The 15,642-nt window shown below is 35.9% G+C and overlaps 1 protein-coding gene across 1 annotated transcript in view; it reads right to left on the reverse strand.

Moving 5' to 3' along the window:
- Positions 1 to 4,205: 4,205 nt before the first annotated feature.
- The window catches only part of ATP7A (ATPase copper transporting alpha), a 153,784-nt gene continuing 142,347 nt past the window's right edge, over positions 4,206 to 15,642 (reverse strand). The window contains exon 23 of the mRNA XM_011384937.2: positions 4,206 to 4,348. Coding sequence (XP_011383239.1) covers positions 4,312 to 4,348 — 37 coding nt within the window. The 3' untranslated portion in view covers positions 4,206 to 4,311. The remainder of the gene's footprint in view (positions 4,349 to 15,642) is intronic.

Here is a 15,642-nt window from a genome sequence, read left to right on the forward strand (position 1 = left end):
CCAAGGTCATCAAGGCTAAGCAGAGGGTGACACACATTACACACACCTCAAGCCACTTGCTCCGTAATGTAAAATTTCTTCTCAACAACTTCTGGCCCCCGAAGGGCAGGGCTGGCTCAGCAGGGAACAGCAGTCTTTGACCTCAGTGTTTCCCTGGGGCCTACCCACTACAGAGTACAACTTGAGGAACTTGAGTCTTGATGCAGATAAGTCAGCACCCAAATCAAACAATTTTCCAGCAGTAGATAAACTTAACTCTGAGAACAGAACCATACTCTTGTCACATTTACACAGTTATCATGCCTCAGGAGAATGTTTGAGCTTCTTTTCCAAGGCTGATGATCCAATTGCTTTTAACTCCCACTCACCCACCCTCCAACCCCCGTGTCCTTTGAAGGCATCCCAAACTTGTACAAAGGGGCATTCTAGTGAGAGCTTTTATAAAACTGGGTTTCATGACTCACACAGTACCTGAGAGTATGTCACTCCTTCAAATAATGCTCGACGCCATTTGTGACAAGCTACTCTAACAAATAGTCTCAGTTGAAAGCTTGCCACAAATTAAATTGCACATAGCTTGTTGTTATTTTTTAAAATATTTTATGGTTTTTTTTCTGTGAAATTAGGATTAATGGATGCTTGCATTTCTACTCTTGGAAGTTTTTGATAGTTATTTGAAAATTTGGCTGGGGATGGGAGAAATGAGAGAGGAGGTATATGCTCTAGTCTGAGGGGTCTATGGGACTTGATGCTCAATAAAAATACCTCAAAATTGCTTAGCACTTTACAATTTACAATCCTGTCACATAATCTTCGTGAAGTTCTACAGAAGAAGAAAGGAGGCCTAGAGTTAGCATGACTTGGCACTTAGTAAGTGGTATAATTGATTCAGATTCAAATCCAGGCCTCTTGACCTCAAATCCAGTGCTTTTACCACGTCAGCACAGGTGGTGTAAACACAGACCTTGATGCCTGCTCCCCAAGGCCACGGCATGGACTGTGGATAATTTGGGCCTAGAGTGCTACCTAGAATTCTACCCTTTCCTTCCAACTGCTTACTTACTCCTGGCACTTCTGAGGTGTGGCAAAAACCAATCAAGAACCACTGCAGTGGTCAAAATGAAAATTAACTCTAAACTTGCGTATGCTATCTTGGAGAGTTTATTAGACTGAGAATGGAAGTACATTTTTAAAGAACTGTGATAATTTGCACAGCATATTCTACCCAGTAGTTATGCAGCACCTAACTTAAGATGTACATGGGATCACAAATTCTTTTTTCCAGTTTTATTGAGATATAATTGACATATAACATTGTATAAGTTTAAGGTGTGCAACACAATGATCTGATATATGTATACATTGCAAAATGATTGCCACGATAAGCTTAGTTAACATCCATTACCTCACAGTTACAGAAAATTGTTTTCCTTATGATGAAAACTTATAAGATCTACTCTCTTGGCAACTTTCAAATATGCAAAACAATATTGTTAGCTGTAGTCATCATGTTGTACATTACATCCCCAGAACTTATTTAACTTATAACTGGAAGTTTGTAACTTTTGACTACCTCCACACCATTTCCCTACCCTTACCCCACCTCTGGCAACCACAGGTCTCATCTCTGTTTCTATGAGTTTTTTTTTTTAATTCCATATATAATTGAGATAATATAGTATTTGTCTCTGTGTGACTTATTTCACTTAGCATAATGTCCTCAAGTTCCATCCATATTATTGCAAATGGCAGGATTTCCTTATTTTTTATGATTGAATAATAGTCCATTGCACATATATACCACATTTTCTGTATCATTTCAACTGTTGTTGGACACTTAGATTATTTCTATATCTTTGCTATTGTGAATAATGCTGCAATGAACATGGGGGCACAGATATCTTTTCAGATCCCAAATTCTTAAGAGCTGCTTAAGTCATTGGGTATAGGTGCAAAGATGTAAGCAGTAGGGAACAAGGCTTGTTGGCTGATATGATAGATAATAAATGCTATGCCACCTCCATGTAATACCACTGTCCATAGTGAAATTTCTGAATGAGTTACTTTGAAGAAAAAAATAAGTATTTTCTTGATCCCTCAGACTCTAGTAATGCCATCTATGTCTTGGAAAGGACCTCTTTCCATAATTCCCTGTATATTGCTGAGATGCTAATCAAGGGTCAAGGAAAGGAAAACAACATACCTGTGAGAAGTTCTTGGTAAATGTTCCTGTTGCTCATTTTTCTGCAGTCAGAGTTTCTCTAATAAGAAACTTCTTTCTTGGGAAGCTTCGAAATCTCAAGATGATTGCACTGAGCTCTTAAGGCGTGTGACCAAAAAAAGAAGCACTTTGTCCCTCCTCGGACCTATACTTTTTTTCTGATTTGTTCATTTTGGGGGAACTCAGGGGGTTTCCTCAGAAGTACCAAAATCCTGTTTGGTGTGTGCTGCAAAACAGATTTTTAGTGAGAAGATTTCATCTTCTGCCCATTACAAGTTCCTCCAGATTTCTTGCTCCCTGGGAGTTCCTGGGGTTGCTCAGCTGGTTCAAGCTCTATGTTAAAGCAATTCCAGCTAACATGCCTGGAATTGCACATGTTAATTGGTAAGGAGAGGCTTCTCTTCCCTTGTTTCCTTCCTGAAACTTGTGTGCTTCTTCTTCATCTATATCTCAGCTGCATTTGAGCCTTGTGGTCAGGCTGTCTGGTCCTCTTTCTTCCCCTGTGACTCCTTCTTTCTAGCACAAACTTGGCTGCCTGTTGAAGAGATTACCCACGTTGTCCTGCATGTTCTTTGGTTTTGGGTGCCGAATTTGTTTCTTTCCCCTAATAATGGGCAAGAGAACCTTGTGAAGAGATTGAATCCACATATCAAGAATGATTCAAAACATTTATGAGAGGATGGGAAAAAGAAACACCACAAAAAACTATTTACAGGGCCAGTCCTTAGCAAAACTGAAGTATTTCTAGCCAGGTCTTGATAGTTTAACCTTAGTACTCTCTCCTTTACATATCAGGGGCCAAGATTGACTTCTACTATGTGTGTCACAATCCAGAAACTTGGGAATCCAACTCTCCTTTGATAGCCCAGTGTTCTTTACTTTTAAGTACTGAAACCACAAAGTTTCAGTAGAGGTGTAGCACAGAAAAAGAAATAAAAGCAGAATAACATATTTTGCAATAACATCATAATGGGGAAGGGGTGGGACACACCTGGACAAGTCTTTTTTTGTGTATATGGATAAGGGGACATCCTCCTAGCAGGATCTTTGAGATTTGTGGCAATGCCCTCTTTGGGGTGGGGCTTTCTTTTATCTTTTTCAATACTCTCACTCATACTATGTACCATTTCTCGTTTTATAACAACAACAACAACAACAATAATAATAATAGTTAATGGTGAAAATTAGGGAGCATTTCTCATGTGCTAGGCATTGTAATAAGTGCTTTACATGTATTTATGCAGGTAACAAAAAAACTCTATGAGGAACTGTTATCACTTTCCCAGTATTTAAATGAAGAAACTAAGACAGAACAATTAAATAAGCAGCCCAAGTTCACCCAGCCAGTAAGGAACAGAGCTGTGATGGTATCTTTGTTCACCTAGGCACAGATGTGGCTTCTCTTGATCCTGTGTACTTTCTATGGGTTGAGCTAGTATCTTCTCCTCCTTGGGATCCTGGAACTCTCTTGCCCAAGGCACTGCCAGCTTTTCTGAACACTCTTGATGTGCCCTGAGGCTTATACCTTTTAAGAAAATTATTTATTTTAACTGAGACAATTTAGAAAACCACAAAAAAAAAATTTTTAAATAGAAAGTCATACTAAGTGACACCATTCCTAAAAGTCCTTTCATTCATCTTTCTGGGAGTACTATTCCTGGGAGGTTTTTCTTAATAAAAAGGTCTTTCTAAGCTTACCAGCAAGACAGCATCCCCTTCCTTGTCACTCAGAAATAACTTCTTTACATATTTCTTTCTCGAAACCATTTATGATCAGTTTCCCCCAATGAGCTGCAAGAAAGTCAAGGTTAAAGCTGCGCTTTGGCTCATCATGTAAGTAATTTATGGAAGAAATTAATTGTGCTAATAAGTGCATTTCTGTGGGCAAATATACCATAATGTTGATCTGGACACTCTTCAAACTACACAAGCTCTTCCAATCAGCCTATAGACCAATGAAGTATGAAGCTACAAAGAACATTTATTTTAATGCACTTTATTATGTACCTAAAATAATAAAGGTATTTTTATTTTTGTCAGATGCTTTTTAAAAAAAAAATCAGTCCACCTCTCCTGGGTCTGATGTGAGGCTATCCGATTTCCAAGTCTGCACTACTGGAGAAATTCCTGGAAGAAGGAAGGAGAAAGAAAAAATGGCAGATTTAGAATTGACTTCCTTATGATCTTATAAACATACACTTACTATATAACTCAGCAATCACACTCCTGGGCATTTACCATAGACCAGGGTTTCTCAACTTTGACACAATTAACAACTTGAGACAGTTAATTCTTGGTTGTGGGGGGCTGTCCTATGCATTGTAGGATGTTTAGCAGCAACTCTGATTCCAAGTTGAGACAATCAAAATATTGACAAGTATTGACAAATATACCTTTGGGGGGCACAAAATAGCCCCTGGTTGAGAACCACATCCCTAGAGAAATGAAACTTATGGGCATGCAAAAACCTATTCCCAAATGTTTATAGAGGTTCTGTTGATAATTGCCAAAAATGAGAAACATCCCAAACATCTTTCGATGGGCAAATGAATAAGCAAACAATGCTAAATGGATGCACTGGAATACTACTCAGCAATAAAAAAGAAAGAGTCATTTTTATATAATATATTTAATGGTCTAAAAGATATATATTGAGCGAAAGAAGACAGTCTCAAAATGTTACATACTGTATAATTCTATTGAGATGGCATTCTTGAAAAGATCAAATTATAGGGACAGAAAGCAGATCAGTGGTTGCCAGAAGTTAGGAATGAAGGGAAGGTGTAATAAAGGAATAACAGGAGGCAGTTTGTTGGGGGGGAGGTGATAGAACTCTTCTGTATATTGATTATGGTGGTATTTACATGTATTAAAGCTTATAGAACTATGTGCCAAAAGAGTCAACTTTATTTTGTGTTCATTGAAAATGTAAATATTTTTTAAATAAGAGAGTTAAAAAAACCATGACACAAGATTTTTGGATGTTATTAAATGAGGATGGGATTCCAAGAGCTACTATAGCCATTCTTTCCTTGACAATGTCAGTGATAACCAACTTTGGGTCTGCTCCTCTCATAACTTCTTGTCATATGAGATAATACATTCTCTTTATGCTTAAAGCCACTTCTGGTTTGGTTTTCTATTACTTGAGGCTAAAAAAGCATCCCCTCACAAATAAGTATTAAGTGTTACTATTTATTAACATGTTAACATTTCATTTGGTTTTAAAAAGTAAACGTTGAACTTCTAATAAAATATATTAAAATAATGAAATGCAATATTAATAGAGAACTATCCAGTATGATTTTTAAATAAAAAAGATCATGAATGATATACAGCTTTTTACAGTTTCAAAAGCATTTTTTGTTGTTTATCATAGAATGCCTTTATTTTGCCTTCATTTTTAAAAAGTAATGTTACTGGATATAAGATTCTTGTTTGATAATATTTTACTTTCAGCACTTTGAATACACTATCCTAATGACTTCTGGCCTCCATTGATTCTGATGAAAAGTCTGCTGTTAATCTCACTGGGTTCCTTGCGTGTGGGGAGTTTTCTTTTTCCTACTTTTATGATTTTATCTTTGTCTTTGACATGCAACATTTTTACTATGATGTGTCTGGGTATGGATCTATTTGTTTGTCATATTTGGAGTTCATTGAGCTTCTTGGTTATGTAATGTTTTTCATTAAATTTGGGAAATTTCAGCCATTGTTTCTTCAAATGCTTTTTCTTTTTTCTTAATTTTATTTTATTATTAATTTCAAGTATACAATGCATTGGTTAGACATTTACATTCACCATTCCCTTGCTTTTACAGACACTCTATATGGCAAGCATCATTTATTCCATTTTAGAAGTGAGCACATAATGTGCAAATGAGTGATTAGTACCATATTTATGGGCAATACCTTAAAACAAAACAGTAACTAATATTGTGCAAACTTTATTGTATGGATGAGTTGGAGGGAATTTTTTGGATAGAGGAGGCTTTTGTTACCCTCAAACTTAAGCTACAATATGCAGAAAGAAAGAAAAATGTTATTGAAGAGTGTGAGAAAGAGTAGAAAAATCAATTCTGAACCACTACCAACAAGTAGGAGGTGATTTTCTGAAGAGGCCGTCACTTTCCATGGTCCATGAAAGGACCATAGAGGATGATTCAAAGATATCAGCAGGTACTAAGACATTCGTTACTGACAATAACAGGTATGGCCTAGTTTTTGAAAGATACAGAGGCAGATATGTATAGATCTGATTTGGTGACTTGAAAGCTGTACTTTCCAAAAAATGTACTGTCATCCTGTTACATATTACATCCCACACCAATCCATAGCAAGCCTTGTAAACTCTGCCTTTGAAATACATTCGGAAACTTACAACTCACCACCACCACTGCTACCACTCAGGTCCAATCAATCCAACATCATTTTTCACCTGTCTTATACCAGTAATTCCCCAACAGGTCTCCCTCCTTCCACACTTGCCCCCTCTAATCTATTCTTAATCCAACAGCCAGAGTGATCTTTGCAGTCAGGTCATGGCATTTGCCTGCTCAAAAGCCTCTAATGCCTTCCTGTCTCACTCAGAGAGAAGGTATTTACAGTGGCTTATAAGGACTTTTAAAATTTAACCTGTACCACCACCTCCTCATTTCATTTCCTACACCTTCCCTCTCACTCACTCCACTCCAGCCATATGGCTTCCTTGTCTTTTTTGAGCACACCAAGCACACTGCTGCCTGAGGGCCTTTGCACTCTCTTTCTGCCTGGTATTCTCAAGAACCATTTTAAACCTCTCCTTTCCTCAGGCTCTTTCGCCTTACATTCTAGGATGGGGATACCTCCTTCAGGTATGTATTCAAATGTTATCTTAGCAGAAGGCCTTTCTTAACCACCCTATATAAAAAAACTCCTTGCAAGGAGACAAACTTGCATTCATTGAGTCAGAAGCAAAGTAATGCCTATATAAAATAGCAACCTCTAACACACTCTATTCACCTCACCCTGCTTCACTGTTCTTCATAACATTTCTCAGCAATTGACATATTTATTTATTTGTCTATCTCTTTCTCCTACCCACTCCACTAGAAATATAAGCTGCATGTAGACAAGGATTTGATCTGTTTTGTTAATTGCTGAAATCTCAGCATCTGAAACTGTGCCTGACACATAGTAGGTGCTCAATAAGTATTTATTGAGTGAATTAATGAAGGAATGAAGGAATGTAGTAGTCTGTTGATTTATTAGAGCAATCAACCACTACCCACTTCTATTGATTTATATGGGTCAATATTAGACAGAGGAAATCTGAAATGTACAGCAAAAGGTCCTGAAAACCTTAGAAAGAAATTAAATATAATGAGGACACAGATGTTTTCATATTCTTCCAGACTTTGAAGAGAGGAAGATTTTTGAAGTGAATAGCTGGTTATATAAAAGGTATAAAAAAACGGGATTTGATCTCTCAACTTCACAAATTATTAGAGAAATGCAAGTCAAAACCACAGTGAGATATCATCTCACACTCATTAGGATGGCTGTTATAAAACAATACAGAAAATAATAAGTGGTGGCGAGCATGTGGAAAAATTAGAAACATCGCACACTGCTGGTGGGAATATAAAATGGTGTAGTTACTATGGAAAACAGTATAGCAATTTCTCAAAAAATTAAACATCAAAATAACATATGGTCCAGAAATTCCACTTCTTGGTCCATACCCTAAGAGTTGAAAACAAAGACATGAAAATATATTTGTCCACCCATGTTCATAGCAGCACTATTCACAATAATCAAAAAATGGAAGCAGCCCAAGTGTCCACTGATGGATAAATGGATACACAAAATGTGGCAAATACATACACTGGAATATATTCAGCCTTTAAAAGAAAGACAATTTTGACACATACTATAACAAGGATGAACCTCGGGGACACTAAGCTAAGTGAAATAAACCAGTCACAAAAAGACAAATACTGTATTATTCCACTTATATGAGGTACGTAAAGTAGTCAAATTCATAGAGACAAAAAGTAAATCGGTGGTTGCTAGGGGCTGGGGGAAAGGAGGGAATAAGGAGTCGTTGTTTAATGAGTACAGAGTTTCAGTTTTGCAAAATGAAAAAAGTTCTGGAGATGGTAAGTGGTGAAAGTTGCACAACACTGTGAATGTATTTAATGTCACTGAATTGAACACTTAAAAATGGTTAAAATTATGAATTTTATGTTATGCATATTTTACCACAATTTTAAAAACAGAAAAAAGCCAAGATTTTATTTTCTGAATTACTAATAACTCAAGAATGATAAGCCCTAAGCATCTCACAAAGAACATCTTTGAGAATAATTCTTCGTGTCACTTTAAATTATTTTCTTGGAAAAGATTTCTAAAAATGGAACCCCTGTATCAAAGGGATTGAACATTAGTAAACTCTCTTCATGAAATATTTTGCCAAATTGCACTGCAGTAAACGTGCAACAACTTAGACTATACCAGCAAACAGAAAACCAGAGAATACAGTCGTGACAAATACAAAAAAAAGTTGATAGTCATAATACAGAAATACTAACTGATAAAAAATACACTAAGACCAGAATAGATAAATTGGCAAAGAAAATGAACAGACATCACACACACGCACACACACGTACGCACACACACACACACGAAATGATTTTTAAAATTATGAAATGGTGCTACTTCACTGATAATCAAAGAAATACAAATTAAAACAATAATACATTTTTATTAGTTTCAAGTATACAGTACATTGGTCAGACATTTATATAGTTTATAAAATAATTCCCCTAATTGCACTTTCTCTACTCTGGTTTTCCACCTAGCCAATATAATACTGCTAACTGCATTCCCTATGCCATGATCCCCATTCCTGTGACCATCTATCAAGTATTAATTTGTACTTCTTTAACCCTTCACCCCATTCTTCCAGCCCCCAAGCCCTCTCCCCACTCTGTCCGTTACCAAATTGTCTTCTATATTTGTGAGTAAGTTTTTGATTAGTTTGTTCTTTTTGTTCTGTAGATTCCATATATAAGTGAAATCATATGGTATTTATCTTTCTCTGTCTGACTCATTTCAATCAGCATAATAAACTCTAGGTCCATCCATGTCACTGTGAATGGTAGAATTTCATTTTTTTTTAATGGCTAAGTAATATTCTATCGTATATATGAACCATAACTTCTTTATCCAGTCATCTGCTGATGAGCATTTACATTGCTTCCAACAATAATACATTTTTTGTATTAAATTGCTAACAACTTTTTTTCTCAAAAATATAAGGGAAATATCCATTTTGGGCTTTTGATCAAATGAGAAGAACTGATTGGCAATATGATATTAGCTAAAAGCCTTGGAAGAACATGACCATATTATTTTGAGTTCAGAAGTCAAAAAAAAAAGCCATATTGAATTCATTTTTATGTGTAGCCTTAATATTATGAAAGCAGATATTTTAAAATTTAGGCAAGAGCCAAGTATAGGTATATTCTCCTAACCAGGGACTCGAAAAAGGAATATGACTGAAAATGAATATAAGGATAAAAAGAAACCCACATCTGAAACACAAAGTCAAAAATTATCCTGATGGAAAGATGGTGGAGTGAGAGACATCCTCAGACCTCTCCCCTTGAAACAACAATAAGCTGAACATCTAAAACGCAACAAAAAACACCCAAACTGCACACCAGCACATCTGAGCATGGGATCTGCGCAAAAGAGCTACCACAGGTCAGAAACCCGGATGTTGGGCAGTGGACTGGGAGAAATAAAGAAGCTGCTTCTCACAGCCTCTGGAGCTGCCTGCAGGAGGAGGAGGGGGTGAAGGTGCAGCGACTTCACTGAACAGCCCTGCCTTGAAGTGCTGTGAGTCCTAGACAGCCAGCATGAGAGCCCAGTCATCAGGGCAGAAAGCAGAAAATTGAGATGGGACCACAGAGAAACAACAGTTGATTTTTATCGGCCCCAGTTTCAAAACCCCCAACACAGAGGACCCCTTCCCCCATACCCTCTGAAACAGACACCGTGGAACCCCAGGGGAATCTGAGCAAACACTAGCAAAACTGACAAGGACTGAAACTGAGAGTAGTGAGTGTGATTAAATATCTACAAGAAAATAAAAAGGTATTATTTAGGCTTTATATAAAGCAGGGATCAAAGAGGCTTAGATGCCACCTACTGGAAACCAAAAGCAAAGCCCCTTCTTTGCAGCAGGCTAAGGGAGAACTTTATCTAATAAACCTTATTTCTGGAAAAACAGAAGAATACACTTCCATTAATGCCCAGACAGAGAAATAGTCCATTAAACACCATGAAAAACCAAGGTGACAAGGCATCTCAGAAAGAAAGGGAAAAATCTCCAGAAAAATAAACTTATAAAGATAGAAATATGCGACTTAAATGACAGAGAATTCAAGATGGTACTTCTGAAAAAACTCGGTGAGTTCTGAAATGAGTCATATCAACAATTTCAGGAAATGAAAAAAACAGCTAGATGAGCAGAACAAGGAGATTATAACCCTCAAAAAGAACAGAAAAGATCCTCCGGCATTAAAAAAAAAAAAAAAAACTGTGAGAGTTGAAAAATGAAATAGCAAGCTTAGGAAATAGAGTCAACCAAATGGAGGAAAGGATCAGTGATATTGAAGACATAAACCTAGAAATAAATCAGAAGGAAGAAGAAAGAAACTGAAGCATGAAAGAGAAATATAAGAAATAGCTGATATTATCAGGAGAGGAAACATAAGAATAATGGGCATTATCAAAGGTGAGGAAAAGGAGCAGGGACTAGAAAGCATTTTCAGACAAATAGTTGATTAGAATTTCCCAAATCTAAGAAATGAGCTGGAGCTTGGAATTCAAGAAGTCAACAGAACACCCAAATATCTCAACCCAGAAAGGTTTTCACCAAGACACATTGTATTAAAGTTATCAAAAATCAATGACAAAGATAGAATTCTCAGGGCAGCCAAGAAGAAGAAAACAGTAACGTATAAAGGAAAACCTATTACATTATCCTCAGACTTCTCAGTGCAGACCTTAAAAGCCAGAAAGAAATGGAATAAAATATTTAAACTATTAAGTGACAGGAACGAGCAGGATAGAATAATGTATCCAGTTAAGCTCTCCTTTAGATATAAAGGAGAAATTAAGACCTTTCCAGACATACAAAAATTGAGGGAATGCTCCACTACGAGGCCTGCACTACAGAAAATACTGAAAGGGGTCTGCTCGCCTAAAACAAAATGACAAAAAAAAAAAAAATACATAATTAAGAGTAAAGTGATTATCAGGCAACTAGAAGCAGAGGAGTGCAATCCTTACTAAGAACAGGGCATTATAAGCTTAAATAATAATAAGAGAATTGCTACAGCAAGATGGTAATGAAAGTTCAGCATATATAGGGACAAAGTGAGATAATGATGACTGAAAAGGAGAGTATTCAAAGATCCAGATTTGCAAGAGGAATGGAGACAAGACACACACAGAAGAAAATGGATGACTGTATATATATAATTATCCTTTTCATATTCGTAATGGTAACCACACACCAAAGATTCTGAACTTAAGTATATAACATAAAACAAGAAGAACCAGAAACATAACCCACAAAAGCCAACCAAAATAAAGAAAACAGAAACACAAGAACAAGGAAGCAATGGAAACACCGAAGTACCAGAAAACAAAAGAAAAAATCGCTATAAAAAGACTTCATATATCAATAATCACCCAAAATGTAAAAAGATTGAACTCTCCAATAAAAAGTCACAGAGTTGCAAAACAGATTGAAAAACAAAACCCAACCATATGCTGCCTCCAGGAGACACATCTCACCGCCAAAGACAAATATGAAAGGGTGCAAAATGATATTTCAAGCAAATGGAATTCAGGGAAAAGTGGGAGAAGTGATACTAATATCAGATGAAATAGACTTCAAAATAAAAATGATAAAGAAAGATACTGAGGGACACTTCATAATGATAAAAGGTATCATGCATGAAGAAGACATAACACTTATTAATATCTATGCTCCCAATCAGGGAGCCCCGAAATAGGTAAAGAAATAACTAACAAAACTAAAAAGAGAAACAGACCAAAACACTATCATAGTAGGGGACCTAAATATCCCACTGTTAGATATGGACAGATCATCAAAACAGAAAATCAATAAGGAAATAACATCCTTTAATGATACATTAGTCTAGCTGGACATAACTGACAATTACAGAGCCTTCCATGCGAAAACAGCTGCTTACGCATTGTTCTCTAGTGCACATGGAACATTTTCAAGAATCGACTACATACTGGGACACAGAGATAGCCTCAACAAATACAAAAGGGTTGAAATCATATCAACCATATTCTCTGATCATAATGGTTTGAAAATACAGATCAACTGCAAAAAGAAAGCAGGAAGAACCACAAATAAATGGAAATTAAACAACACGCTACTGAAGAATAACTGGGTCAGAGAAGAAATAAAAACAGATCAAGAGATACATAGAAACGAATGATAATGATATTACAACACATAAAAACTTTTGGGACATGGCAAAAGTGGTCATAAGAGGAAAGTCATATCATTACAGGCCTATCTCCAAAAATAAAAACGAGCCCAAATAAACAATCTAACACCTCATTTTAAAAAACTAGAACAGGAAGAACAAATGAGGCCTAAAGTCAGCAGAAGAAAAAATATGATCAAAATTAGAGCAGAAATAAATGAAATTGAGAACAAACAAACAAACAATAGAAAAAATAAATACAACAAAGAGCTGGTTCTTTAAAAAGGTTAATAAAATTGACAAACCCCTGGCTAGACTCACTAAAGAAAAAAGAGAAAAGACACGAATAAACAAAATCAGAGATGAAAGAGGATAAATTGTGACTGATGTCACAGAAATACAAAGGATCATGCAAAAATACTATGAAAAAGTATATAATACCAAATTTAAAAACCTAGAAGAAATGGACCAGTACTTAGAAAAATACAGTCTTCCTAGAATGAATCAAGAAGAACTGGAAAATCTAAATAAACAGATCAGCAGTATGGAAATTGAAACAATCATCAAAAACCTACCAAAAAGTAAAAGTCCTGGACCAGATGGCTTCAGCAGTGAATTTTACCAAACATTCAAAGATTTAATACCTATTCTCCACAAAGTCTTCCAAAAAAAAAAAATCAAAGAGTAGGCAACACTTCCCAATACATTTTATGAGGCTTATAGTACCCTGACACCAAAACTTGGTAAAGATAACATAAAAAAAGAAAACTACAGACCAATATCTCTCATGAACACAGATGCAAAAATCCTAAATAAGATACTAGCGAACCGAATACAGAAACATATTAAAAAGATTATACACCACGATCAAGTGAGCTTCATCCCAGGAGCACAGGGATGGTTTGACATATGCAAATTGATTAATGTGATACACCACATAAACTAATAAAAAATAAGAATCATATGATCATATCAATACATTGAGGAAAAGCCTTCGACAAGATACAGCATCCATTTATGATCAAAACAAATTGTGAAATCGGTATAGAAGGAAAATACCTCAATATAATAAAGACCATATATGACAAAGCCTCAGCCAACATTGTACTTAATGATGAAAAACTAAAAACTTTCCCTCTAAGATCAGGAACAAGGCAAGGCTGTCCATTATCACCACTGCTATTCAGTATAACATTAGAGGTCCTAGTGAGTGCAATCAGACAAAAGAAAGATATAAAAGGCATCTAAATAGGAAATGAAGAAGTCAAACTGTCACTGTTTGTGGATCACATGATTCTCTATATAGAAAACCCTAAAGACTCCACAGGAACACAACTACAAACAATAAACAAATACAGTAAAGACTCTGGATACAAAATTAATGTTCGAAAATCCATAGCATTCCTATACTCTAATAATGAAGTGTAAGAAGAGGAAAAAATAATTCCTTTTGTAATTGCAACAAAAAGAATAAAATACCTAGGAATAAATTTAATGAAACATGTGAAGGACCTATATAATGAAAACTACAAGACCCTATTAAAAGAAATCGAAGAAGATACAATTAAATGGAAAGATATACCGTGTTCTTGGATTGGAAGAATCAACATAGTTAAAATGACCATATCACCTAAAGCATTATACAAATTTAATGCAATCCTCATCAAAATTCCATCAGCTTTTTTTAAAGAAATAGAACAAAAAAATCATCAGATTTGTATGGAAGCACAAAAGATCCTGAATTGTCAAAGCCATCCTTAGAAAAAAGAACAAAGCTGGAGGCATCACTCTGCCCGAATTCAAATTATACTACAAAGCGACAGTAATCAAAATGGCATGGTATTGGCAGCAAAACAGACACACAGATCAATGAAACAAAATCAAGAGTCCAGAAGCAAACCCATATTTATATGGGCAAATAATTTTCAACAAAAATCCAAAAACGTACAGTGGAGAAAGGAAAGCCTCTACAATAAATAGTGTTGGGAAAACTGGAAAGTTACATGCAAAAGAATAAAACTAGAGTATTGTCTATCACCATACACCAAAATTAACTCAAAATGGATTAAGGACCTGAATATAAGACCTGAAACAATAAAATGCATAGAAGAAAACATAGAAACTAAACTCAAGGACCTTGAACTTAAAGAGGATTTTATGAATTTGACCTCAAAGGTAATGGAAGTAAAAGCTAAAATAAATGAATGGGACTACATCAAACTAAAAAGCTTCTGCTCAGTAAAAGAAATCGTCAACAAGGTAAAGAGGTAACCATCAGAATGGGAAAATATATTTGCACGCAACACCTCTGATAAGGGCCTAATATTCGAAATATACAAAGAACTCATATGACTCAATAACAACGAAAAAACAAACAATCCAATCAAAAACTTGGCAGTGTACCTAAACAGACACCTCTCTCTAGAGGACATAGAAATGGCCAACAAATATATGAAAAGATGCTCAACATCTCTAGCTATTAGGGAAATGCAAATCAAAACCACAATGAGATACCATCTCACACCTGTTAGAATAGCTATAATCAACAGAACAAGGAATAACAAATGTTGGGGAGGATGCGGAGAAAAAGGAACCCTCATACACTGCTGGTGGGACAGCAAATTGGTGCAGTCACTATGGAAAACAGTATGGAGGTTCCTCAAAAAACTAAGAATTGATCTACCATATGATCCAGCTATCCCTCTACTGGGTATTTACCCCCAAAGACTTGAAAACCCATATCTGAAAAGATATTTGCACACCAATGTTCATAGCAGCATTATTCACAGTGGCCAAGACATGGAAGCAACCGAACTGTCCTATGATAGATGACTGGCTAAAGAAGCGGTGGTACATATATACAATGGAATACTACTCAGCCATAAGAAAAGATGA

This window comes from Pteropus vampyrus, unplaced genomic scaffold (assembly GCF_000151845.1).
Source record: "Pteropus vampyrus isolate Shadow unplaced genomic scaffold, Pvam_2.0 Scaffold635, whole genome shotgun sequence".
Lineage (NCBI taxonomy): Eukaryota > Metazoa > Chordata > Mammalia > Chiroptera > Pteropodidae > Pteropus > Pteropus vampyrus.